Here is a 27,614-nt window from a genome sequence, read left to right as displayed (position 1 = left end):
TACTTCCTATGTTCTTATGTAAATTGGATCAGCAAGTTTGCAGATGACACAAAGATTGGAGGCACTGTGGACAGTAAGGATGGTTTTCAAAGCTTGAAGAGGGATCTGGATCAGCTGAAAATGGCAGATGGAATTTAATGCAGATAAGTGTGAGGTTTTGCATTTTGGAAGGACAAACCAAGAAAAGTCACACATGGTAAATGGTCGGGCACTGAGGAGTGCGGTAGAACAGACGGATCTGGGAATACAGATACATAATTCCCTGAAAGTGAAGTCACAGGTGGACAGGGTTGTAAAGAGAACTTTTGGAAAATTGGCCTTCATAGATCAAAGTATTGAGTATAGGAGTTGGGATGTTATGGTAAAGTTGTAAAGGCTCTTTCCACTGAAGGTAGGTGATACAAACCAGAGGGCATGGGTAATGGAGAGTGATGGGTGTCTGGAACAAGCTGCCAGCTGAAGTTGTGAATGCGACCTCAATGTCAACACTTAAGAAGAATTTGGACAGGTACATGGATGGGAGGGGTATAGAGGGCTGTGGACTGGGTGCACATCTGTGGGACTAAGCAGAAAAATAGCTCGGCACAGACTAGTAGGACAAAAGGGTCTGTTTCTTTGCTGTAATGTGCTATAGTTCTAAATACACAAGGTTTTGGAGGATCTGTGGAAGGCAGAAGATAGGAAACATTTTGGCCCAAAACTCTTCTTCAAGAAAAGAGTGGAAGGAAGGGAGGAGCACCAGATGGTAGGTTGTAGAGGTGGGAGGAGGGAAAAGTAAGAAGCCAGAATATGGGATCATATTGTAGGTGGCACAAGGCACATCTTCCCTTCTCATCCCCTCTCTGCCTTCCACAGTGACCACTCCCTCTGGGACCCCCTCATCCACTCATCCCTTCCCACCAATCACTCCCTTGTACCCATACTACCTCCCTCAACACCATTCGGGCCACAAATTGCCCTTGCAAGCAAATCAACACTTCATATGAATCTGCAGGGGTCATCTACTGTGTTCAGTACTCCCATTATGGCTTCCTCTACATCAGAGACTGGGAGATCACTTCATTGAGGACCTTTGCTCTGTCCACTCCAATAACAAGGACCTCCCAGTCACCAACCATTTCAATTCCACACCGTGTCTCCCCATGGCCTCATGCACTGCCAAACCGATGCCACCTGCACATTGGAGGAACAGAATCTTGTACTCCTTCTGCATACTCTCCAACCATTGACTTCTCTGCTTTCTGTTAAGTCACTCCCCTGCCTCACTCTCTCTTTGCCTACTCGTCCAGTTCCCCACCCTCTTTTTTCTCCATTGAGAGAGCTACTCCACCTCCCCATATCACCTTTCAGCTTTTTTTCTCTTCTTACATCCCACCCTTATCCACCTATGACCTCTTGCTTGTTGCCCTCTGCTCCTCCCCTGCCTCTCCCTTCTTCCCCACACCTTTTTATTCAGGCCAATTTGTGGCAGCAGGTTCACCAGAAGGACTGCAGCAGATCAAGTGCACGTCAGGCAATAAAAGCATGATTATTTTCTATCTTTAAACAGCCTGAGCAATGCATACACTCACTCACTTGGGTTCAAAGGCCTGTTGACTTCCTTTACCCAGTCAGCTAATGCCAGTCTCAGAGCTTCTTTGGGGCAGTACGTTGGACGGGACTCCGCTCCCTTATCAGGACCTGTGAAGAGGTTAATGGTGTTAACTATTTGCCTGAGTCATCCGCTCTTCAAATCCACTCCAACCCCCTCGCTTCACTCAGGTTTATATTCTCCCACTGCCCCTTGATGTCGGAACAAATCTCAGGGGATGAGGCAGCTTGTAAATTGGAATTGATTCCTTTTCCTTCAGCTTCCAGTCGGAGTGAACATCAAAAGCACTCCTTAAAAAAGTTTCTCATCTTACTTACAAAAGCACTCCTTAAAAAAGTTTCTCATCTTACTTGGAATGCAGGAAGCTCCTGGGATGGAACTTTTTGTTGATGAAGTGAGACTGGATAGGCCAGGTTTGAGCACAAGAGGCTGAGGGGAGGAGAAAATAATGAGGAGCATTGAGAGAATGGGATGGGGGAACTGTTCCCTCTTGCGAACGTTTCTAAAGCTAGAAGGCATGGGTTTATGATGAGGAAAAGAGGTTTAGAGGGAATTCAAGGAAGGTCATTTTCACCTGGAGGGTAATGATAATCTGGGGAACGGATTCAGTAACTCTCACAATACAGTCATGCATCTCTTAATGTCCACGATACGTTCTGTGAACTAGGACATCATGCGATTTGGATGTTGTGCGATCATATTATACAGTTAGCAAAGCTATATGGGATACTATTAATTAGCACATACTATACTGTATTTCAGCTAATGTATCTGGCAAGGTAATATATGGATTAAGTAGGTTAATACTATAAAATTGTATACGTAACAGACATTGTAAATATACACAATTGTATACATAGGCTATTTAAACTGTACTTACCACAAATGTAGCTTTCAGGGATAATGTAGCATACAGTAGATAAGCCAGTAACATGGGCGTTTATTATGACTAACAAGAGATATGTATTTAACTGAAAGGTATCGAATGGTTCATTATAATTTTATTCATCAATTATATGTAACTCTGGAAAAATTAAGGAAATATAATTTTATTTCTTCAGATTTATGTTTAAGATGTCATAAGGAGATAGGTTCCTTTCTACATTCTACTTGGTCATGTGAGATAGTGAAACCCTTTTGGAATAAACTTAAGGAATCTCTAGAAGTTATTTTGAAAGTGAAATTTCTATTAGATCCTGTGGTGCTTTTGTTGGGTAATATTAAGAGGATTATCACAGCATTTAAATTAAATAGATTTCAAATCATTTTTTTGAGATTGGCTTTAGCTGTGGCCAGAAAATGTTTGGCAATTCATTGGAAAAAAGACACTGATTTGAGTATTCAGATATGGCATATGGAGTTGAGGTCTTGTATTCCAATGTATTCCATTGGAAAAGATAACATATAATTGACGTGATAATTATCTTTTTTATCATAAAACTTGGAGCCCGTATTTGGATTATATGGGGTTGAATTATTAAATCCCCTTCCCACACGTTAGTGGTGTTACTCCAAACCATGGTAATTAACTGACGAATTTTGATGTTATGTGATCTCCTCTTTCTTTTTTTCTCTCCTTCTTTTATGGTAGATTAGAGGGGGGTGGTTTTAGGGAATTAGTTTTCAAAATATCATGTATGTATTTTCTAAGTTTTATTCATTAATTGTATGTTTAACTTATGGATCATGATTCAATAAATAAAATTTTCAAAAAAGATGACGTATTATCGGTTATATATGTATTGTACCATTATACACCTGGCAGCACAATCACTTCGAATACAAGAGACATGAGATACACGTGTTGCGTGCAGAAAGCTGTTACTTTCGCTATGACTGGGTGCGTCTGCTACTTCCCATCATCCATTCGGGATTTCTAAACTCTGGTATCCTTACAGGTCCACAGTTGTATATGCGGTCAGATGTTGCCCATTCGGAGGTTATGTGGCGCATGACTGTACTTGTAACGAATCTAGTTGAGCACTTGAATCAGGAATGCATTCAAGTGGTTATTGAGCTTCCACTGAGGGCTGTGGAATAAATAACTATTCTAATCACAGTCAAATCCCTGGTATCCAGAATTCAAGCAACTGGCAACCCAACTAACTGGCAAAAAAGACTCAGAGGAAATGAATAAATAATACATATTAACATAATTAAAAATTTAAATAAATGTTGAAAATTGTAGAAGTAAATGCTCTCCGAAGCAACACTTGGTGAAGATGGAGGCAAACGTTCAGCAAGCAGATGGCCCTAATCATGCCCCGCCTGTAGCAGCTGTTTGAATAAAGTTGTGTTTGAATAAAAGTGCTGCATCCAGGATGAAGAGCCAGCTGATGAGGCTTGCCACTGGGGTGACTCGCCCAAAGGGTCTCCCTAACCCTGCCTAGTATGGTCCTTAACTTTATTAGTATATTATTAAGTATACTGTATTAGTAAGGCTTTATCTGTAAACTTGGGGGTTTATTTCTAAAGGCAGCATGGTTAGTGTAGCGTTTAGTACAACACTGTAACAGCCACAGTGACCAGGGTTTGAAATTAAATTTACATTTTGTAAGTTAAAAGAATTAACTAATGAAAGTGAATTTTACGTGTTTACAGCGTCAGTGATTGGGACCAGGGTTCGAATTCTGCACTGTCTGTAAGGAGTTTGTATGTTCTCCTATGTCTGTGACGGTTTTCCCCAGGGGGTCCGGTTTCCTCCCACCATTCGAAATGTACTGGGGATGTTGTACTGGGGGTGTAAATCAGGCGGCAAGGATCCGTGGGCCAAAACGGCCTGTTAACATGCTGTATTTCTAAATTTAAATATTAAAATGTAATTAAAATTTACATAATTAAAGACCACAATCCTGATTTTCGCACCGTCTTTTGTCTTTTAAACTGCTTATTCTTTAATTCAGGCGTATTAGTTAGGGCATTGTAAAAGTGTGTCTCAGACAGCTAGAAAATTTACACATCCAGCATCCGCAATCCCTGGAGGTGCCGAAAACTGGGGGATTTTACTGTATTATAGTTTATTTTTGCATCATAGCATATTGCGGTAATTTAATTTATACTAGTGTTATGTGTTGTGTAGCAGTAAGAATTTTGGTGCATCGCCCTTGTGTATGACAATAAACTCTCTTAAATGGGACTAGTATGGATATACATCACATGATGTGATAGGCCAAAGGGGCTGAATAACTCGACTTACTATCCTGTCCCAGTCTGAGGAATAGAATACAATAGCATGGATGTGATGCTGAGGTTTTGTAAGGCTCTGTCAAGACCTCACTTGGAGTATTGTGAGCAGTTTTGGGCTCTTCATTTAAGGAAGGATGTACTAATATTTAATGGGTTCAGATGAGGTTCACAAAGATGATTCTGGGAATAAAAGAGTTATATGAGAAGCATTTGATAGCTCTTGCCCTGCACTAGTTGGAATTTAGAAGAATAAGGGGGTGGGGGGGGGTGGGGGGGCGGGATCTGATTGAAATTTCAAATGTTGAAAGATGTGGACAGAATAGATATAAAAAGGTTGTTTCCCATGGTGGGAGAGTCTAGGACAAGAGGGCACAACTTCAGGATTGAAGGGTGTCTGCAAGGGAATTTCTTCAGCCAGAGGCTGGTAAATCTGTGGAATTTGTTGCCACAGGAAGATTGGAGAACAAGTCATTGAGTGTATTTAAGGCAGAGATTGAAAGGTTTTTGATTAGCCAGGGCATCAAAGATTATGGGGAGAATGTTGTGCAGTGGGAAAATGAATGACTGAATAGTGGAGCAGACTTGATGGGTTGAATAACTTATTTCTGCTCCTTTGTCTTAGGGTCACCTCGTGGAAGCCCACTTGGTGACAGGGGGAACATGCAAGTTCCACACAGACTGGACCAGAAGTCAGAACCAAACCAGGGTTGCAGGAGCTGTGAGGCATAAGCTCCAAAATACTGGGCCACTGCACTGCCCTCTTTTTTGGTGATGTTTATTCCTGGATGAGAAATCCAAGGAATGCTGACCAAATCCCAATAGGGCGGATGGAGGATTTCAATTCAATTTCAACAAGACCTTGGAATGTTAGAGCAAATCTCAGTGAGAGTGATATGAAGCTTGTGGGGTGCCATGCTGGGGCTAAATGGAGCTCCAATTCTCAAACAGCATAGTTAACATCTTCCCACAAACCCCTGCTCCCATCTAGATTCCCATACCTCCAGCTCCATTCTTGCACCCCTCACTTCAATGCCATCTTGGCTCCAATCCCCCACTAACCCTCACTTCAATATTCTCCCAGTCCAATCCTAATGCCTCCTTCTTCAGCCATAGCCCTCATTCCAATCTTTTCCAGCTGGATCACTCCAACCCCTCAGTATCAGCTTCCATTCCAACTGTGTCTCGCACTCCACCAGGCTCAGTAGTGTGGGACCCATAGGGAGGCATTTGTCCTGGGCAAGCACTCGCCTCCAAGTCCTTGCCCCAGCACACGGTGCCTAAAGCTGAAAAGCTACAAGGCACTGTGTTCATCTTCGCTTACGAAGGGATGGGCCATGGATGGATCATTACAACACTGAAGGCCAAAGGCCCTGTACTGTGGTGTAATGTCCTCTTTAATAGAGGAGAGAAGGGAAAGGGGTGGGGAATTGGAGAAGAGGATGGAGGGATCAGGAATAGAATGAAGGGTTGGGATTGGATAAGGAGACACAGTTGGAATGGAAGCTGATACTGAGGGGTTGGAGTGATCCAGCTGGACAAGATTGGAATGAGGGCTATGGCTGAAGAAATGATGCGGAATTGCCCCGCAGTGGTCTGTTTCACAACCGTGCTCATTGCTTACAGTTCCTTCGCCCACCGAGTTTGCTGCGCTTTTTCACGGCTGCCAGCCCCTGCTGCCAGACTGACGTGTGCAATTTACCCATAGCTGGGGCCATTTCCAGGTACTGACGGCTGGGTGCGCCAAGCCCGGGGATTTGAAGTCAGAGTTACCTTCTCCTCGCCTTTGCCTGAAGAGGCAAAACCTCCATATTCCTATGAAAAGAACAAAAACTAAACCTTCCCTACCTTATAACCCTATTTTTCTTTCATCCATGTGCCCATCTAAGAGTCTCTTAAATGCCCCAATTGTTCCAGCCACCACTACCACCCCAGCAAAGCATTCCAGACACCCACTACTCTCTATATAAAAAAACTTAGCCCTGATGTCTCCCCTAAACTTTCCTCCCTTCACTTTGTACAATATCCTCTGGTGTTTGCTACTCCCACCCTGGGAATAAAGGTGCTGGTTGTCCACCTTACCTATGCCTTTCATAATCTTAAATTTAAATTAAACAGCGTGGAATTCAAACCCCGGTCCCGATCGATGGTGCTATAAAGGCTTTGCCCTATCCACTATACCAACAGTGCTGCTGCCCTTGTAGACCTCTAGTCACCTCTCATCCTTCTTCACTCGAAAGAGAAAAACCTTAGCTCTGCTAACCTTTCCTCATAAGATATATTTTTCAACCCAGGCAACATCCTGGTAAATCTCCTCTGCACCCTCTCCATAGCTTCCGCATCCTTCGTCTAATGAGATGACCAGAATCTAACACAATATTCTTAATGTGGCCTCATCAGAAATTCATAGAGCTGAAAATTACCTCACAATTCCTGAATTCCATAGGCCTTCTTATCTGTCCTATTAACCTGCGCAGTAACCTTAAGAGATCTATGGATTTGGACTCTGTTCTTCCACACTTTAAAGTATCCTAACTTTCACCATGTACTCTGCCTTCAAGTTTGACCTTCCAAACTGCATCACCTCACACTTATCCCGATTGAACTCCATCTGCCACTTTTCCACCCAACTCTGCATCCTGTCTATATCCTCTTGTTACCTACGACAACCATTTACACTATCCAAAACTCCTCCAACCTTCATCTCAACCAAACATACTGACCCATCCCTCTACTTCTTCATCCAGGCCATGTATAAAAATCACAAAGAGCAGGGGTCCCAGAACAGAGCTATCCTCTCAGCAATTTTCTCTTCTACCCTTCTACCAGTATCAACCAATGGCCTGTTATCTGTGCTCCTCCCCATTCCCCTTCCCCTCCCACCTTTCAAATTTCAGGTGCCTGCCCATTTTGTTTCTCATATCTTGACAAAGGCCCCAAGCCCGAAACATTGGTTATCCTTTTACCTCCTATGGATGCTGCATGACCCGCTGAGTTTCTCTAGCACATTTGTGCATTGCACTTGACCCTAGGCTCTACAGACGTTCTGGTTTAACCCCTCACTCTATCTCATAGAACACTGTAGAACAAGCCCACGATGTTGTGCCAACCTATATAAATCTAACAAACTAACCCTTCCCTCTTTCATACCCATAGCCCTCTTTTTCCTGCTTCTATGCACCTGACAAAGAGTATTTTAAATGTTCCTATTGTACCAGCCTCCACCACCACCTCTAGCAACACATTCCAGGTACCACTACACTCTGTGTAAAAAAGAACTTACTGTTGACGTCTCCCCTAAACTTTCCTTCCTTCACCTTATACGGATGTCCTCTGGCATTTTCTGCTCCTAATAGTAACCCACTCCCCTCCCCAAGTATCTTCCTTCTCCCAAAGCCACATACCCAATTCTTCAGGCTCTGTTGCCCTCAGACTGCACTTGTACCAAGTGCCCAGGGTATGGATGGGTACAAAATTGGCCTCCAGCTCACAGTTGGGATTGAGCAAGATGCCTTGCAGCTTGGAGACCAGGCTGGTGGGACGGCCTTTGTACGGTCCCAGGAACACCCGTCTCTGGGCATAGTCGTTTGCGTGAAGATTGTCCCATATCAGTGGCCGACGCTTGATGACTTCCTGAACCTCCGCCACCGAGTTAGCGGAGATCTCTTTGGAGATAACCGTGCTGCCTGAAACACACAAATAAAAACACAACTCGTCATTCCTGCTTTGAGAATCTTTTCACCTCCTTGTGTTTTGTAAACACAATCTCATTCCTCAGTCAATGATCACACCTCTATTAGTTTAAAGCCTGCTCAACTCTCACAGAGCAGCACTTAGGGAGCACAGCGCTGTCAGCAGGACATCTTCTGGTTTGGCTGAAGGTTCCAACAGGGAGGATCAAGGCACTAGGGTATTATTCTAAAGCAGGGGAAATGGTAAGGCTTGCAACTTTTGTTTTACCAGCTGACAGAGGGATCTAGGAATACAAATACATAATTCCTTGAAAGTGGCATCACAGGTGGATAGGGTTGTAAAGAGAGCTTTTGGCAGACTGGCCTTCATAAATAAAAGTATTGAGAATAGGAGTTGGGATGTTATGGTAAAGTTGGTGAGGCCAAATTTGGAGTATTGTGTGCAGTTTTGGTCACTGAACTACAGGAAATTTATCAAAAGTGCAGAGAAGATTTACTGGGATGCTGCCTGGACTTCAGGAACTGAGTTACAGGGAAAGGTTAAACAGGTTAGAACTTTATTCCCTAGAGCATAGTAGAATGAGGGGAGATTTCATAGAGCTATTTAAAATTATGAGGGGTACAGACAGAGTAAATGTAGGTAGGCTTTTTCCACTTTGGGTAGGAGAGATACAAACCAGAGGGTGAAAGGGGAAAAGTTTAGGGGGAACTTCTTCACACAGAGAGTGGTGGAAGTGTGGAACAAGCTTCCAGCTGAAGTGGGCTCAATTTTAACATTTAAGAAGAATTTGGACAGGTAAATGAATAGGAGAGATATGGAGGCCTCATGTTTCGGCACAGACTAGAAGGGCCGAAGGGGTCTGTTTTTGTGCTGTAATGTTTTATGGTTCTATCATTCCTCATACTTAGCTAAAGCATCAATCAACAGCAGTCTTCGGGGTATGGTTGGGGATTAGGCAACACAGAGGCTCGCACCCAATTCCCAAGCTCACAGTCATGATGCCTGAATTGAATAAATGTGGTGATTAACACCAACGTGGAGCCATGAAATCGATCCAAAAGGACTACTGACAAGAATAGTGCAATTCTTCAGTAATATCTTATTGGCAGTGAAAGATATTAGCACATCTGGTGGTTGTGAAAGTCATGATGGAAAAGTAAGATAAAATTTTCATGTCAAAGACAGAAGAAATGGGTTAACGTCACATGATGCTGTAGGGTTAGGATGCAGGAACATTCTCTCCTGGTAAATGAGCAAAAAAGTTCTCAATAAGTAATGTTTTAGTGTAATTATGTTTTTTGAAGTATATTTAAACACTGAAGCAATACTTTAAAAATGCCTACGAAAAAAGGAAAAACCGCTTCAGCCCTACCTGGAGCCTGTCGTGAAGAGAAGAGTAGAAGAGATTTGAGGCCTACATCAAGTTTGAAACAGGGAACAAGCATTAGAGCTGTCCCTTGGGTGAGTAAATCTCTGCAGGGCTACCTATCGACGTCACTCAGTGGAGAGATGGTGTCGGGGAAGAACCCAGAAGAACAATGCACACGCATGAGAAGTCGGGGCCTTCAACCCCAGAAGAAGAGAAGTCTGGCTCATAAGGGTCTAGTAGCGAAGAAGGTGATGAAGATGAACAATAGCAACATGATGAGGAGGTATTGAAATAAGTTTTTAAAAAGTTAAAGTAGAGCAATGCTGAATTATTAGCAAGAGAGCTTCAAGGAATGAAAGGGGAAATAAATGGAGTTTTGGATGCAGTGAATAAACTGAAGAGAAAGTGAGATAAGATGAATGGGAAAATAAAGGTGGTGAGGAAGAATGGAGCAGGTTGATGATAGAGTGACAAGAGTGGAAAACACTACTACTGCTTGACTATGGAAAATCAAAATCTTCCAGACATATTGGAAAATTTCAGTAGAAGAAATAATATTAAAATAGTGGGTCTTAAAGAAGGAGTAGAGGAGCACGATCCAATTGTTTTTTTTCAAAAAATTAATTCCTGACGTTTTCGGAGCACAGAACTTTAAATACCCTATTGAGATAGAAAGATTGAAAATCACTTCCAAATCAGAACCCGTGATCTGTGTTAATTAAACTCCTCCGATATCAAAATAGAGAGAAGATCTTGAGGGAAAAGATGCAAGAGAAGGAAAGGCCCGCTTGAGTATGAAGTGGGTAGAGTTTTATCTTATCCTGCTAAGTGCAGATATATGATCGTGTTCTATGGCAAGCTCTCCATTGGCCACCGAGACAGAGGTGCACCAAAGAAGAGGTACAAGGACTGCTTAAAGAAATCTCTTGGTGCCTGCCACATTGACCACCGCCAGTGCGCTGATCTCGCCTCCAACCGTGCATCTTGGCACCTCACAGTTCGGCGGGCAGCAACCTCCTTTGAAGAAGAACGTAGAGCCCACCTCATTGACAAAAGTCAAAGGAGGAAAAACCCAACACCCAACCCCAACCCATCAATTTTCCCTTGCAACCGCTGCAACTGTGCCTGCCTGTCCCGCATCGGACTTGTCAGTCACCAACGAGCCTGCAGCAGACGTGGACATACCCCTCCATAAATCTTCGTCCGTGAAACCAAGCCAAAGAAGAATTAAAGAGAAGAAGAGAATTTAATCCAGTTAAGAAAGCTCTTTGGGGAAAAAGGATATCGATTTGTGCTGTGTCATCTTGCAACCTTGAAGGTTTTCCTGCCTGGAGGTCAAAATAAACTCTTTTGGAATATTGTGCAAGCAGAAGAATTTGTGCAAGATCTTCAGAGTGCAGGTAGAATGAAGAATTAGAAACTCAGTCGTTGTTACTGTGTCCTAGATGGACTAATTTTTTTCTAACAGCTTCTGTAGGACTGAATAATTCAGAATAATACTAATTTTCTGCTGATTTTGGAAGGTTTTTCATTTATGAATTATGTGATTAAAGATCATATGGTAAATGTAACAGGGGGATGGGGGGGCAGAGATGAGGAACTAACTGCTACTGGATCATGTGTGTCTTTGGTCACAGCCCATAAAACAGAGATAGATTTGTGTATTAAACAACATTTGTGGGGGGGGGGGGGGGGGGGGGAGAGTGCTCTTTCTGCAGCTGGAGCCTGCACATCTACTTTGTCTATATATAGTTATAAATATTGGAAAATATATATCCCTTAATTGCATATCTGTTTTCTTTATTTGGATTGCCGGAAGTGAACGTCGACAAATTGGACATTGAGTAATGGAGTTAAGGGGAGGAGATTCACAGATGGAGGTGAAGGAAGTCATACGAAAGGGAGTGAGTATGGTTTATTAAGATGAGTAATTCAGTGAAATTTGTAAATGTCAATGTTAATGGGTTAAACAGTCCAGTGAAGAGAAAGTCTGTTGTGGTAAACCACTGTATACATGTTTGAATGTGTTAGGACACATCCCTGGCTGACTGTGCCTGTGGCTCCTCCCACTGACCCCTGAATAAAGGCGACTGTGCTGCAGTTCCCTCCTCAGTCCAGGACAGTCGCCCAGCATGGACGTACCTCCATTCTGTTTTAATAAAAGTCTATCAGTTTCTATATAACTTCTAGTCTTTTGAACTAATCGATGGTGCATCAATTTTATTAACAAGTTTTTTTTTTAAATAATGAAACAGATTTTGAAACCAGAAAAACTGGAATTTGTCCCATAATCGCCTGACACATCCAACAGTTTTGAACATTTTGTGATACAAACTTGAACTCTGTGAATGATAAGTTTGTAATATGGGATGCTTTGAAAGCGTATCTGAGAAGGCAAATTATGTTTTACTTCTAAAATCAAAAAAGAGTATATGAAAGAGATAGATCAATTAGAACAAGAAATATTCATTTTGGAAAAGGATCTTCAAAGGAGGAGTTCTGGAGATAAATGTAGACAACTAATTAATAAAACGAGTATAATACATTACAAACTCATAGAATAGAGAAAATGATCACAAGTACTAAATAGAGGTATTATGAATTAGGCGAAATATACAAATACTTGCATAGCAATTAAAAGCAGAGCAGGTTTTGAGAAATTTATATTGTTATATATTGTTTATTAACTACATCACAAGATCATAAGAAAAAGGAACAGAAGCCGACCATTTGGCCCATCAAGTCTGCTCCATGAAACCTCCCTAAGCTAAACTGTTCTCTCATCTAGTTCCAAGTTCTGGCCTTGTTCCCATATCCCATGATACCCTGACTAATTAGATACTTATCAATTTCCCCTTTAAATTCCCCCAATGATCTGGCCTCCACAGCTGCTGTGGCAATGAATTCCACAAATCCATTACCCTCTGGCGAAAGAAATTTCTCCTCATCTCTGTTGTAAATAGGTACTTTTTAATTCTAAGACTCTGCCCTCTTGTCCTGGAATCACCCAACAGGGGAAACATCTTATTTACATCCACTCTGTCCAATCCATTCATTATTCAAAATGTTTCTATGAGATCCCGTCTCATTCTTCTATATTCTAATGAATAGCCGCTAAGTGTTCCTCATATGTCAGCCTTCTCATTCCTGGATTAATTCTGGTAAAACTCCTCTGTACCCTCTCCAAACTTGCTATATCCTTTTAAAGATATAAGGCTCAAAACTGAACACAGGTCTCGCCAATGCCCCATAGAGCCTCATCAACACCTCTTTATTCGTATACACAATCCTTTGAAACAAATGCCAACATAGCATTCGCCTTCTTTACCGCCGATCTAACCTGGCGGTCAACTTTCAGGTTATCCTGCACGAGGACCACCTTTGTACTTCTGAGGTTTGAATTTTCTCCTCAACCAAATAATAATCCAACCATTTATTTCCTTGCAAAACTGTACATTTCTCAACATTATATCTTCACCCATTTTCCTAAACTATCCAAGTCTCTCTGCAAGCTTTCAATTTCTTCTACACTTCGTACTCTACCACCCATCTTGGTGTCATCTGTAAACTTTGCCACGAAACCATTTAATCCACAATCTCAATCATCAATATACGTGGTAAAAGGAAGCAGCCCCAGCACCGACCCTTGCAGATCACCACTAGTAACAGGCCACCAACCAGAATAGGATCCCTTTATTCCCTCCCTCTGTTTCCTGGCTATCAGCCAATGCTCTAACCAAACTATTATTTTTCTAATTCCATGTGCTCTCATCTTGTTAAGCAGCCTCTTATGCGGCACCTTATCGAAGGCCTTTTGAAAATCAAAACATCCACAGCCTCTCCCTTGTCCACCCTACTTGAGAATTCCTCAAAAAATTCCAATAGGTTTGTCAGGAAGGATCTTCCCTTCATGAAACCCTGCTGGCTTGGACCTATCATGCCATGCACCTCGAAGTATTCCATATCCTCGGCCTTGAGGATCGATTCCAATATCTTTCCAACTACCAAAGTCAGACTAATAGGCCTATAATTCCCTTTTTTCTGCATCCCTCCTTCCTGAAACAGTGGAACTACATTTGTGACATTCCAATCCTCGGGAACCATACCTGAGTCTATTGATTTCTGGAAAATCAATTCCAATGCTTCTACAATCTCCAAGGCCACCTCCTTCAGAACCCATGGGTGCACCTAATTCGGTCCTGGAGACATCTATTTTTAGACCATTCATCTTACATCATCTCTCTTGTAATCCTGACTGTACTTAATTCAATTCCCAGACACCTTTGAACATCAGGTATATTGCTAATGTCCTCCACAGTGAAGACTGATGCAAAATATCCATTTAGTTCCTCTACCATCTCTTTGTTACCCATTATAATTTCTCCAGTTTCATTTTCAATCAGCCCTATATCTACCCTTGTCTCTCTTTTACTTTTTATATATTTGAAGAAACTCTTAGTATCTTTTTGTATGTTATTTGCCAATTTACTTTCAAAATTCATCTTTTCTTTCATAATCACTTTCTTTATTTCTCTCACTAAATTTAACAATTTCCCAGTCCTCTGCTTTTCCATTAATTTTTGCTACCCTGTATACCCTCCCTTTTGCTTTTGTTTTAACCTCTCTTGCTAGCCACATCTGCGCCATTTTACCATTCATAGTTTTCCTTTTCCTTGGAATATATCTATCCTGAGATTTCTTTATTTCTTGTAGAAATATCAACCCATTCTGTTCTGCCATCCCCCCATCTAGCTTACTTTTCCAGTCAACGTGGGCCAGTTCCTCTCTCTCACCCTTTGTTCCAGTGAAATATTAAAACACCTGATATAATTTTTTTCCCTTTCAAATTGGAAGCTGAACTTTATCATGTTGTAATCACTATGTCCTAAGAGCTCCACAACCTTTAAATCCTTAATCACCTCAGGTTCACGACTCATCACCCAATCCAAAACCACCGATCCTCTGGTTGGCTGATTGACTGGCTGTTCCAAAAAGCCATCCTTTTAGCATCCTATAAACTCTTTCTCCTGAGATCCTGTACTTTCCTGACATTTCCAATCCCCTTTCATATTAAAATCTCCCTGAATTATCTTGACATTCTCCTTCTGACCTGCTTTTTCTAATTCCAGCAGCATCTCTCATTCCACATCCCGGCTGGTGTTTGGGGGCCTGTATATTACAAGGTGTTTTTACCCTTGTCATTTCTTATTTCAACCCATAACGATTCCACAATTTCTGTCCCTATGTCCCTTCTTTCAAGTGATTTAATAGCATTGTTCACCATCAGGTCCACGCCACCCCCTCTACCTACCTTTCCTATACCCTGTACATTCAGCTCCCAATCACATCCCTCATTCAGCCACGTTTCAGTCACAACTTTCCATTTGCATCTGCACAACTATTCCTAATATCCTGTGCATTTCAGTACAATCCCCTTATCTGATTTCTCTGTAGTTCCAATGTTCACCAAATTATCTTATATTTTCCTTTGTGTCTTTTGTCTTTTTTGCCGCACATCAATTTGGACTCATTTCCAATTTTAACTTTTTCTACCATTACACCCTGGTTTCTTTCTACCCTAATCTCAGCACTAAGATTCAGATACCCAGCCCCCTGCCAAACTGCCAAAAGCTCTAGCAAAGCTGCTTGCCAGGATATTGGTCCCCCTCCAGTTCAGGTGCAGCCCATCTTGTTTGTAGAGGTCAGACCTTCCTGAGAAGAGATTCTAATGATCCACCAATCTGAACCCCTGCCCCCTGCACTAACTCTTGAGCCACGCATTCATCAGCCACATCTTCCTATTTCTACCCTCTCTAGCACGTGGCACTGACAGCAATCCTGAGATCACCACCCTTGAGGTCTTACTTCTTAACTTCCTACCTAACTCCCTGTATTCTATTTTTAAGACCTCACTCCTACTCCTCTCTCAGTCAATATTGTTGTTCATCCTTCGTAGTCGAAGATGACCATGACTTCAAAATCAAATGGGAGATTGGTGGCTCTGGGTCCGGAAGTAACTGGTGAGGCCAATCCAGGCCCTGAAGGCTCACCCACATGTGGAACACAAGTGGGTGTATGCTGTCGTGGCAGTGGATGCTGCTTGGGTCTTGCGCACAGCACGCTTCCTTTGTGTCTTGGTGACGCGCCTGACTTCAGCTGCACGGACTCCTGTGGGGATCTTGCTGCGCCTAGCTGGACAGTTAAGGGCAAGTGTCTCCCACGTGTTGCTGTCGACACCCAAGCCTTTGAAGGATGCTTTGAGGCAGTCTTTGTAACGTTTCTTCTGCCTCCCGACTGAGCACTTGCCCTGACACAGTTCTCTGTAAAGCAGCTGCTTAGGCAATCAGCTGTCTGGCATTCTGACCACATGTCCAGCCCACCTGGCTTAGGCTTTCAGCAGGAGAGTGTGGACGCTGCAGAGCCCAGCACGTTCCAGGATTTCCGTGTTGGGGACTTTGTCCTGCCACCTGACGTGGAGGAGTCTGTGAAGACAGCTCAGGTGAAAATGGTTGAGCTGTTTGGCGTGTCTGCTGTAGACGTCCAGGTCTCGCTGGCATAAAGGAGGGTAGTAAGGATCACTGCATAGTAAACCTTCAGCTTGGTGGTAAGGCTGAGTCCTCTCCGCTCCCAGACATTCTCATGGAGTCTCCCAAAGATGACGCTGGCTTTGACTATCCTGTTTTTGACCTCAGCATCCATGTTCACTGTGAGAGAGAGTTTGCTGCTCAGGTAGGTGAAGTTGTCGACTGCCTGGAGGTTCTGGGCCTTCACCGTGACGCGCGGCTCCTGGTGTGGCTTTCCTGGGGCAGGCTGGTACATAACTTCGGTCTTTTTGGTGCTGATAGTGAGACCAAAGTTGTTGCAAGCTTGTGAGAAGCAGTCCATTTCACGCTGGATCTTCTGCTCTGTGCTGGCGTTGAGTGCACAGTCACCAGCAAACAAGAAGTCTCCTCTCTATGTCATTAGTCCCCAAATGGTATATGATGTCTGTCTGCTCCCCCTGTCCCGCCAGAATTCTGTGAATTCGATCAGAGACGTCCCTGAACCTGGCATCTGGGAGGCAACACACCAGTCGGGAGCCTTGATCTCATCCACAGAAACCCCTGTCCACACACCTAATCAAAGAGTCCTCAACCACTATTGCTCTTTTCTTCTTCCCCACTTCTCTTCTGAGCCTGGGGGCCAGCCTCTGTACATCAACACCTCGACTTGTCCCTGGTTGCTCATCTCCGACAACAGTATACAAAAAGGTTGTTGACTTGAATGGCCACAGGGGAATCCTGGGACTGTCTGAGTCTTTCCCTTCCCTCTCCTGACAGCCACCCATCTACCTGCCTCCTGAAATTTAGGGGTGACTGCCTCCCCGACACTCCTGTCTGCAACTACCTCTGCCTCCCCCAAGATCCACAGTTCGTCCAACTCGAGTTCCAGTTCCCTAACTCTGGTTGTGAGGAGCCTGCAGGTGTAGTTATCAGGGACAAGTCCCAGATTTCCCACATCTCATGTGGATGTATGGAAAAAAATTTAAATAAAATAATTTTTAGAAAATTTTGGAAGTCCAACAGATGATTAAGGAAAACTTGATAACAGGTGGGTAGTAGATGTGGTCTTGCCAATAGTTCCTATCTGTAGCAGCACAAAGGGCTAGTCAGTGAGTGGTTGTTCTTTCGGATCTCGAATTCAAAGACCTGTATCTACAGTAATGAAATCCCCTAGGCAGCACAGTGGCAGAGCCAATGTGAGACTGGGTTCATTCCTGACCTCTGGTTCAAGTTTATTATTATCTGAGTGTACATATACAACCACACAAAACAGCATTTCTCCGGACCACAGTGCACAAACAACTGTATACAGATAACATATAATACCACATAATACTCACATATATAAACAATGTGTAATATGTATAAATACTTACATAAACATATAAATAAATACTTCTGAACAAATTATTCATTTTACTTGTAACACACCCAAGGTTGCAGGATACCATTCATCAATCTCCAGCCTGCAGGGAGAAGCCATTTCCCAACCTGGCAGTAGTTTCTGATATTCCTGTACCTCCTTCCTGATACAAGTGGGTCAATGATAACTGTGTGATGGATGGTAATTCTCTGAGTCCTATTTAAGCAATGCTGTCTGTGTGGAGTTTGCAAATTCTCCCTGTGACCACATGGATTTCCCCCTAGTGCTCTGGTCTCCTCCCACATCCCAAAGACCTGTCTCCATCCACTATAAGCTGGAATCATGAAGTCACCACTGCACAGCACGGAAACTAACACACACACACACACGCACACACACACACACACACATACACACACACACACACACACAGACACACACACACAGACACACACACACAGACACACACACAGACACACACACACACACACACACAGACACACACACAGACACACACAGAGACACACACACAGACACACACACACACACACAGACACACACACACGTGCATACACACACACACACAGACACACACACAGACAAACAGACACACACACGTGCATACACACACACACATGCGCACGCACACACACACACACACATATATATACACACACATATTGATATATTATACATATACAAGAAGAATATGCTATACAGGTATAGAGTATCCTAGAATAAAAATGAATGTTGCAACTAATGATAAACAAACAGGCAGAATTTAATATATCCTTTGATCCTGCAGGAAAAAAAACCAAAAGGAAAAAGACTGTAACTAACTAATCCTAAATCTATAGCCCCCAGAGAAAAATCCGCTGGGACACCTTAAACCAACAAAAGGGTAACAGTACGAGGGTGAATTGCCTTATATGTAAATAAGTAAGTTCAGGAAGAGATTATAAACATTTCATAAGTTATATACAAAATAATAAACCACTATTATTCATTAAACATTAAAATATTCCATAAAAATGTGTTATATTTTATTAAACTTAACCTCAGTTTTCAAAACATTACATTTAATGTTCGAGGTTCAAGTACAAGAACATAAGAAATTGGAGCAGGAGTCGGCCATCTGGCCCATCGAGCCTGCTCCTCCATTCAATGTGATCCTGGCTGATCTGCTCATTGACTCAACTCCACCTACTTGCCTTTTCCCCATATCCCTTAATTCCTTTTTTTAATGTAAAAATCTATCTAAATGAACCTTCAATATGTTTAATGAAGAGGCCTCAACTGGGCAGAGAATTCACTACTCTGGGGAAAAACAATTTTTCCTCATCTCCATCTTGAATCGACTTCCCTGAATCTTGAGGCTGTGACTCCTAGTTCTGGACTCACCAACCAGTGAAAACAATTTTCCTGGCTCTTTCTTATCTATCCCTTTCATAATTTTATCTGTTTCTATAAGATCTCCTCTCATTCCTCTGAATTGGAGTGAGTATAATCCCAGACGATTTAGTCTCTGCTTGTAAGTCAACCCCCTCATCTCTGGGATCAACCTAGTAAACCTCCAAGGCCAGTCTATTCTTCCTCAAGTATGGAGACTAGAACTGCACACAGTACTCCAGGTGCGGCCTCACCAGGACCTGGTTCAGTTGCAATATGACCTCCCTGCTCTTGAATTCAATTCCTCGAGCGATGAAGGCCAACATTCCATTTGCCTTCTTAATAACATGTTGTACCTGCCACCCAACTTTTTGAGATTCATGCTCAATCACTTCTAAATCCTTTGCACAACAACATGCTGCAGTTTTTCCACTATTGAAATAATAATCTGCTCTTCTATTATGCATAACTGGGAGTGAGAGAGTCCTTCCATCTTACAAAATACATCTTCTAACCATTAAAGTTCTGTTCTCCATTAAAGGCTGTTCTCTATCACCACACCAAATGGAACTCTAATGGAATGGGGTTGAATAGTAACCAAGAAAATATGTCTTTTAAACTGTTCACAATTGTACTTGCCTCTACTACTTCTGTGGCAGCTCATTCAATATGCCTACACCCCCTTCACCTTTCACTCTTTCCCCTCTCACTTTACACCTCTGTAATAGTCATTTATATCATCCATTCTCCATCCTTTTTTCAGCTCCATCCCCCTTAGGGACTCTGCTCAAAGTTTATGGGCCCCCTTCCCTGTGATCAAGTCAAGTTTTGGTTTCTTCCGTATTTCTCTCCTACCAACTACATTGAAAATATATATGTACCTGAGGTGAAAAGCAAATAAGGCTTTTACTTAATTGTCACAATAAACTCTCATCTCCTCTTGTCGATGGAACTGTGGTTTTCAAACAAAAATCCAGCTAAGCCCAATATCCTGCCATGGAAGGATATCTACAGTCCTTACCTGGTTAATAAAGAACTATAGAGAACATTGCAGCACATAAGCATGCCCTTCAGCCCTTTTAATTTGTGCTGAACTATTTTTCCCATTGACCTGCGCCCAGTCATAACTCTCCATACTCCATCCATCCATGTACATGTCCAAATTATTCTTAAATGTTAAAATTGTGCCCACGTTCACTACTTCAGCTGGCAGTTCATTCTACACTCCCACCACTCTGTGTGAAGATGTTCCCCCTAAACTTTACCCCTTTCACCCTTAACCCATGTCCACTTGTTTGTATCTCACCTATCCACAGAAAAAAGCCTATCTATGTTTACTCTGTCTATACCCCTCATAATTTTAAGTACCTCTATCAAATCTCCTTTCGTTCTTCTATGCTCCAGGATATAAAGTCCTAACTTGTTTAACCTTTTCATGTAACTCAGTTCTTAAGGTCCAGGCAACATCCTAGTAAATTTTCTCTGCACTCTTTCTATCTTATTGAAATCCTTCCTGTAGTTAGGTGACCAGAACTGCACATAATACTCCAAATTTGGTCTCACCAATGTGTTATACAACTTTACCATAACATCTCAACTCATGTATTCAGTACTTCGATATATGAAGACCAATATGTCAAAAGCTTTGTTTTCAACTCTATCTACCTGTGATGTCACTTTCAGGGAATTATGTAGCTGTATTCCCAAATCCCTCTGTTCTTCTGAACTCCTCAGTGTCCTACCATTTACTGTGTATGTCCTTTCTTGCTTTGTCCTTCCAAAATGCAACCCCTCTCACTTGTCTGCATTAAATTCCATCTGCCATTTTTTAGCCCATTTTTCCAGCTGGTCCAGATCCCTCTGCAAGATTTGAAAACCTTCCTCACAGTCCACAACGGCTCCAAACTTTGTGTCATCTGCAAACTTTACCACATTACCATCCATTTCATTGATACAGATGACAAACAACAATGGTCTCAGCACTGATCCCTGAGTCATACCACTCGTCACAGGCCTCCAGTCTGAGAAGCAATCATCCACCTCTACTCTTTGGCTTCTCTTGTAAACCCAATGTTGACATGAGCAATAGTCTGAAAGAGCCATCAGCTCAAGAGCAACCAATGGGTGCCTTGCCAGAGAAGCCACGACCTGTACAATGACAACAATATGGAGCCAATAAGTAATCAGCCAACAGTCAACACCTCCCGTTCTCACCTGTCCAGATGATCCCGATCCCAGGGTGAAGGTTGTCCCCAACGATGGTCAGATAGGTGGACGTGCTGAGACTGGGGTAACACAGGGAGCCGCAGTATTCTGAAATTCATCCATAGACACAGAGAAGGTGGTGAGAGCTTGGGTGGCAAAGGTTTCATTTAATTTCTCTCTGATGACTTCATTTTGGGCTGTTTCCAAGGGGACAATGCCAGGTGACTGTAAACAGGGTTCAGAGCCATAAAAATCATCATGGAAACACAAAGCATAAAGAACCAAATGGCAGGGGCGAGGGAAAGACTGCAAGGCCATAGAATATAGGAGTAGAATTAGGCCACTCTCCTGTCGCATCCGCTCTGTCATTCTGTCATGATCTGATCCATTTTCCCACTCGGCCTCACTCCCCTGCCATCTCCCCATAACCTTTGATACCCTGACTATTCAGATACCTATCAAAATCTGCCTTAAATATACCCTTAGTATATTTGGCTTCCACAACTGCCCATGGTAGCAAATTATAGAGGTTCATTACTCTCTGGCTAATGAAGTTTCCCTCGTTTCTCTTTAATCCTGAAAAGTTGCATGCTCTTGACTAAGACTCCCCTACAATGGGAAACAACTTTGCCATATCTACTATGTCCAGGCCTTTCAACATTCAAAATGCTTCTGTGAGGTCTCCCTTCATTCTTCTGAACTCAAGGAGCACGAAATAGCAACACTGCAACATCACCAGCGACTGGGTTTAAAATCTGGTGCCATATGTTCTCCCAGTGTCTATGTTGGATTTCTCCGGGGGTTCCAGTTTCCTCCCTCCCTTCAAAATGTACTGGGGTTATAGGTCAATTGGGTATAATTGGGCACCATTAGGTCATGGGCCAGAAGAGCCTGTTACTGTGCTGTATGTCTAAATTTAAAAATACAATCTGAACCCCACAATCTATACACGTGCTCATTTCTATCCAGTGACATTTTTCTTTGTGTGTCTGTGACTGTATGCACGCGGGCATGTGTGTGTGTGTGTGTGTGTGTGTGTGTGTGTGCGTGTGTCAGTGTGCACGTGCATGAGGATATTCCACTCTGTTCCACTCCCACCTCAAGGAGCTTCTCCATGAGAGTTCTAATCCTCACATCTCTGGGACTGGGAAAACAAAATGCCTCAAGACCAGATATGCTGCCCCAAATAACCAGATTTCTAAAATTATCTAAACCATCAGACTTCAAGTAAAACCTCATTTCTTCAGGAAACCACTTTTTAAATTTCCAACACAGATGAAGCCAATTTCAGACACGGATACACACGCCACCCAATTAACCTAACAACCCCGTGCATTTTAGAGGGTGGGAGGAAACCAAAGCATGCAGAGGAAACCCACATGTACATGCGGAGAATTTACAAGTACCTAGACAGTGGTGGATTTGAATCCAGGTTGCTTGCGCTGTAATAGTGTAATAGTGTCGTGCTACTATACTAATTGATCTATGGCGTCCAAGTTTGCTCTTGGCAGGGATGGGGGGATGGGGGAGGCTACATCATCAGATCCATTTCCCTTTCTATTTTTGTACCATTTCCTCATTCTCTCTTACAAATACTAAACTGCCTTTTGACTCTTTGTGCCACCAATGACACTGGGTGTAATTTATAGCAGAGCTCTAATCTACCAGCACTTCCTTTGAATGAGAGAAGAAATTTAAGTAATGGGGTTGGAGGGATACCCATGCGGTCACAGAGAGGATGTGCAAACAGAGCCGTGAGGCAGCAGCCACTGTGCTGGTCACATCTGACTGGGAACCACGGAAGTTTCTGCGATGACCCACCAGACATCAGGAGGCATGGGGCAGGGGAGGAATCTGTGTGTCTGAGGAACAGTATCACTACAGGAAACTAGGTTTGCAGATAAGTGCTGGAGAAACCCAGCAGGTCACACAACATTCATGGAAAGCAAAAGGCAGTCGACGTGTTGGGCCTCAGTCCTTCTTCAAGTGCGCTGAAAATCAGGCAGACACCTGAATAAGGAGGGAGTGGGGAGGTGGAAGAGGAGTGGGAAAAGGAGGAGCATAGGCTAGCAGGCGATAGGTAAGTACAGGTGGGAGGGAGAAGGATCTGAAAGGTGATAGGGGATGGGACAGAGGCCTGAGAAAGATGTTTTCTGATTGGAAAAAGATAGAGATCGGGGAGCTGAAGGAAGCTGGGGCGGCAAGGTTAACTTTAGGAGTTAGTGTCACGCTATTACAGCACCAGTATTGCGGGTTTGAATCCGCTGCTGTCCGCAAGGAGTTTGTACGTTCTCCCTATGTCTGCGTGGGTTTCCTCCAGGTGATCCAGTTTCCTCCCACCCTTCAAAACATGGGCGTTTTAGGTTAATTGAAATATTTGGGTGGCACAGGCTCGTGGACCAGAAGAGCTTGTTTGCATGCTGTATGTCTGCATTTTTAAAAAATTATATTTAAAGAAGGGAGTCGGAGGAATGAAGGAAAGCGAGAGACCAAGGATGGGGTGAATGGAAATTGGAGATTGGGTTTGTATACAATAGCAACAAAGCTAGTAAGGATCATAAATAGGTTCATCCCATCGAGTCTGCCCTGCCATTCAATCATGAGCTGATCTCCACTCGCCCCCAACACCCGGCCTTCTCCCCAAAGCCTTCGATACCCTGGCTAATCAAGAACCTATTAATCTCTGCCTTAAAAACACTCAATGACTTGGCCTTCACAACTGCCTGTGGCAACAAATTACTACCCTCTGGCTAAAGAAATTCCTCCGCATCTCTGTTCTAAGTGGACACCTTTCAATCCTGAAGTTGTCCCCTCTTGTCCTAGGCTCTCCCACCGTGGGAAACAACCTTTCTACATCTACTCTGTCCATGCCTTTCAACATTCTAAATGTTTCAATGAATGGCCCTCAATCTCCTAAATTCCAATAAATACAGGCCAAGAGCTGTCAAATGCTCCTCAAACGATAACCCTTTCATTCCCAGAATCATCTTTATGATCCTCCTCTGAATCCTCTCCAACATCGGCACATCCTTTCTTAAAAGAGGAGCCCAAAACTGCTCACAATACCCCAAGTGAGGTCTCACCAGTCCTTTATAAAGCCTCATCATCACATGCCTGCTTTTATATTCTATTCCTCTTGAAATGAATGCCAACATTACATTTCCCTTCTTCTTCTCCAATTCATCATGCAAGTTTACCTTCAGGCTGTCCTGCATGAGGACTCCCAGGTCCCTTTGCATCTGGGTATTTTCAATTTTCTACCCATTTAGAAAATAGTCTGCTTGTTTATTTCTTCTACCAAAGTGCATGACCTTTGATCCTTCATCAGAGCCACAGAATGCTTACGTACAAAAGAGCCACTTATCCAGTTCTGTCCATAAAGGTTCTTTGTTAAAGCAATCCTTCTAGTCCCTGCCTCCTCTGCAGCACTGCAAACCCTTTCCCTTCAAACACATCTCCATTCCTCTGAGACTGCAGCAATTGAAGCTGTCACCATTGGATAAAAAGAAGGGATATTTACCACAGAGAGAGTACAGCGAAAATTCTCTGGCCTAGTTCCAGAGACTGCACATTGACTGGATGAAGGCAGATTGAGAATATTTTCAGTATTCTGTCGACTTTACATGAATGAGAGATGATAAATTTCTAATTACTTATTTATTTCAATTTTAGACATACAGAACAGTAACAGGCCCTTCTGGCCCAAAAATGTGTCCAATCGACTTACAACCCCCAGTACGTTTTGGAAATTGGGAGGAAAACGGATCCCCCCCCCCCCCCCCCCAGAGGAATCCAACACAGACACGGAGAGGACATATAAGCTCCTTACAGACAGTGCAGGATTGAAACCTGGGTCGCTGGCACCGTAACAACGCTGCACTAACACTATGCTAACCTTGCCTTCCAAGACCCCATTGAAATGTACAAAGCTTCTTACGGGGGTTGATAGGATGGGTGCAGGGGTTTAAAATGGGACCCAAGGGGCAGGTTTCTCATGATCAGAGGATGATAGGTATATGGAATGAGCTTCCAGAGGAAGTGATAGAGGCAGAGACAATTAAGAGATAGTTGGACAGATACATGGATAGTGTTATGTCATAGACCAGCAGCATTAGAAATTCAGCAAGACAATGTTATTTTTCAAACAAAATTTTTATTAATAATTACTAATATAACATCTTACTTAAACTTAACCCCAACTATATGTGCACACGCGCATGTGTGTGTGTGTGTGTGTGTGTGTGTGTGTGTGTGTGTGTGTGTGTGTGTGTGTGTGTGTGTGTGTGTGTCCGTGCGTGTGTGTTACCCAAACCATTACAGCTTAGGCACAATTCTGGAAAGTCAATTCCCAAAGCTGTCTTAGAAATCCTGTGTTGAAACTCAGAACTTCTAATCTGGTGTTCAGAAGTAATTATGAAGTAGGTGAGACACTGCATGATCATACTGCTTAAAACTCACGAATCCTTATTGAATTGCTTCCTGAGAAATGTTCTTCCATACGAATGATTATCACAACATTTTTCTTTTTTTCATAGGGGAAACAAAACATCTGACTTCCACGATGCTTCTAAAACAAACCCAGGCAAGGGTCAGATGAAATGAACATCAGAATGGTCATGATCCAATGAAGCAATTTTCCTGCTCCATTAACCCAGATATGGGTTAATCAAAACTAACCTTTCAACCGATGACTTCTCTTTCAACCGATGTCTTTCTCTTTCAACCAATGACTTCTCTTTCAACCGATGACTTCTCTTTCAACCGATGACTTCCCTTTCAGCCGATGACTTCCCTTTCAGCCGATGTCTTCTCTTTCAACCGATGACTTCCCTTTCAACCGATGACTTCTCTTTCAACCGATGACTTCCCTTTCAACCGATGACTTCCCTTTCAACCGATGACTTCCCTTTCAACCAATGACTTCCCTTTCAACCGATGACTTCCCTTTCAACTGATGACTTCCCTTTCAACCGATGTCTTTTCTTTCAACCGATATCTTTTCTTTCAACAGATGACTTCTATTTCAACCGATGTCTTCTCTTTCAACTGATGTCTTCTCTTTCAACCGATGTCTTTCTCTTTCAACCGATGACTTCTCTTTCAACCGATGTCTTTTCTTTCAACCGATATCTTTTCTTTCAACCGATGACTTCTATTTCAACCAATGTTTTCTCTTTCAACTGATGTCTTCTCTTTCAACCGATGTCTTTCTCTTTCAACTGATGACTTCTCTTTCAACAAATGACTTCTCTTTCAACCGATGTCTTTCTCTTTCAACCGATGACTTCTCTTTCAACCAATGACTTTTCTTTCAACCGATGACTTCTCTTTCAACCAATGACGTCTCTTTCAACCGATGACTTCTCTTTCAACCGATGACTTCCCTTTCAACCGATGTCTTCCCTTTCAACCGATGACTTCTCTTTCAACCGATTACTTCCCTTTCAACCGATGACTTTTCTTTCAACCGATGACTTCCCTTTCAACCGATGACTTCCCTTTCAACCGATGACTTCCCTTTCAACCGATGACTTCCCTTTCAACCGATGACTTCTCTTTCAACCGATGACTTCCCTTTCAACCGATGACTTCCCTTTCAACCGATTACTTTTCTTTCAACCGATGACTTTTCTTTCAACTGATGTCTTCCCTTTCAACCGATGACTTCTCTTTCAACCGATGACTTCCCTTTCAACCGATTACTTTTCTTTCAACCGATGACTTCCCTTTCAACCGATGACTTCCCTTTCAACCGATGACTTCCCTTTCAACCGATGACTTCCCTTTCAACCGATGACTTCTCTTTCAACTGATGTCTTCTCTTTCAACCGATGACTTCCATTTCAACCGATTACTTTTCTTTCAACTGATGACTTCTATTTCAACCGATGTCTTCTCTTTCAACCGATGACTTCCCTTTCAACCGATTACTTCCCTTTCAACCGATGACTTCTCTTTCAACCGATGACTTTTCTTTCAACCGATGTCTTCTCTTTCAACCGATGACTTCTCTTTCAACCGATGACTTCCCTTTCAACCGATTACTTTTCTTTCAACCGATGTCTTCTCTTTCAACCGATGACTTCCCTTTCAACCGATTACTTCCCTTTCAACCGATGACTTCCCTTTCAACCAATGACTTCCCTTTCAACCGATGACTTCCCTTTCAACTGATGACTTCCCTTTCAACCGATGTCTTTTCTTTCAACCGATATCTTTTCTTTCAACAGATGACTTCTATTTCAACCGATGTCTTCTCTTTCAACTGATGTCTTCTCT

The 27,614-nt window shown here is 42.7% G+C and overlaps 1 protein-coding gene across 6 annotated transcripts in view; it reads right to left on the bottom strand.

The window, feature by feature from the left end:
• LOC138756962 (protein O-GlcNAcase) overlaps positions 1-27,614 on the bottom strand; it is a 127,055-nt gene that overhangs the window by 40,487 nt on the left and 58,954 nt on the right. For all 6 annotated transcript variants that reach the window (XM_069923480.1, XM_069923479.1, XM_069923481.1 and 3 more), the window contains 3 exons: positions 21,345-21,443; positions 8,179-8,460; positions 1,576-1,680 (listed from right to left, as the gene is read on the bottom strand). In XM_069923480.1, the coding sequence (XP_069779581.1) occupies positions 1,576-1,680; positions 8,179-8,460; positions 21,345-21,443 (486 nt within the window). The remainder of the gene's footprint in view (positions 1-1,575; positions 1,681-8,178; positions 8,461-21,344; positions 21,444-27,614) is intronic.

Source organism: Narcine bancroftii, chromosome 3 (assembly GCF_036971445.1).
Source record: "Narcine bancroftii isolate sNarBan1 chromosome 3, sNarBan1.hap1, whole genome shotgun sequence".
Lineage (NCBI taxonomy): Eukaryota > Metazoa > Chordata > Chondrichthyes > Torpediniformes > Narcinidae > Narcine > Narcine bancroftii.
This window is presented reverse-complemented; position numbering and strand designations above follow the sequence as displayed.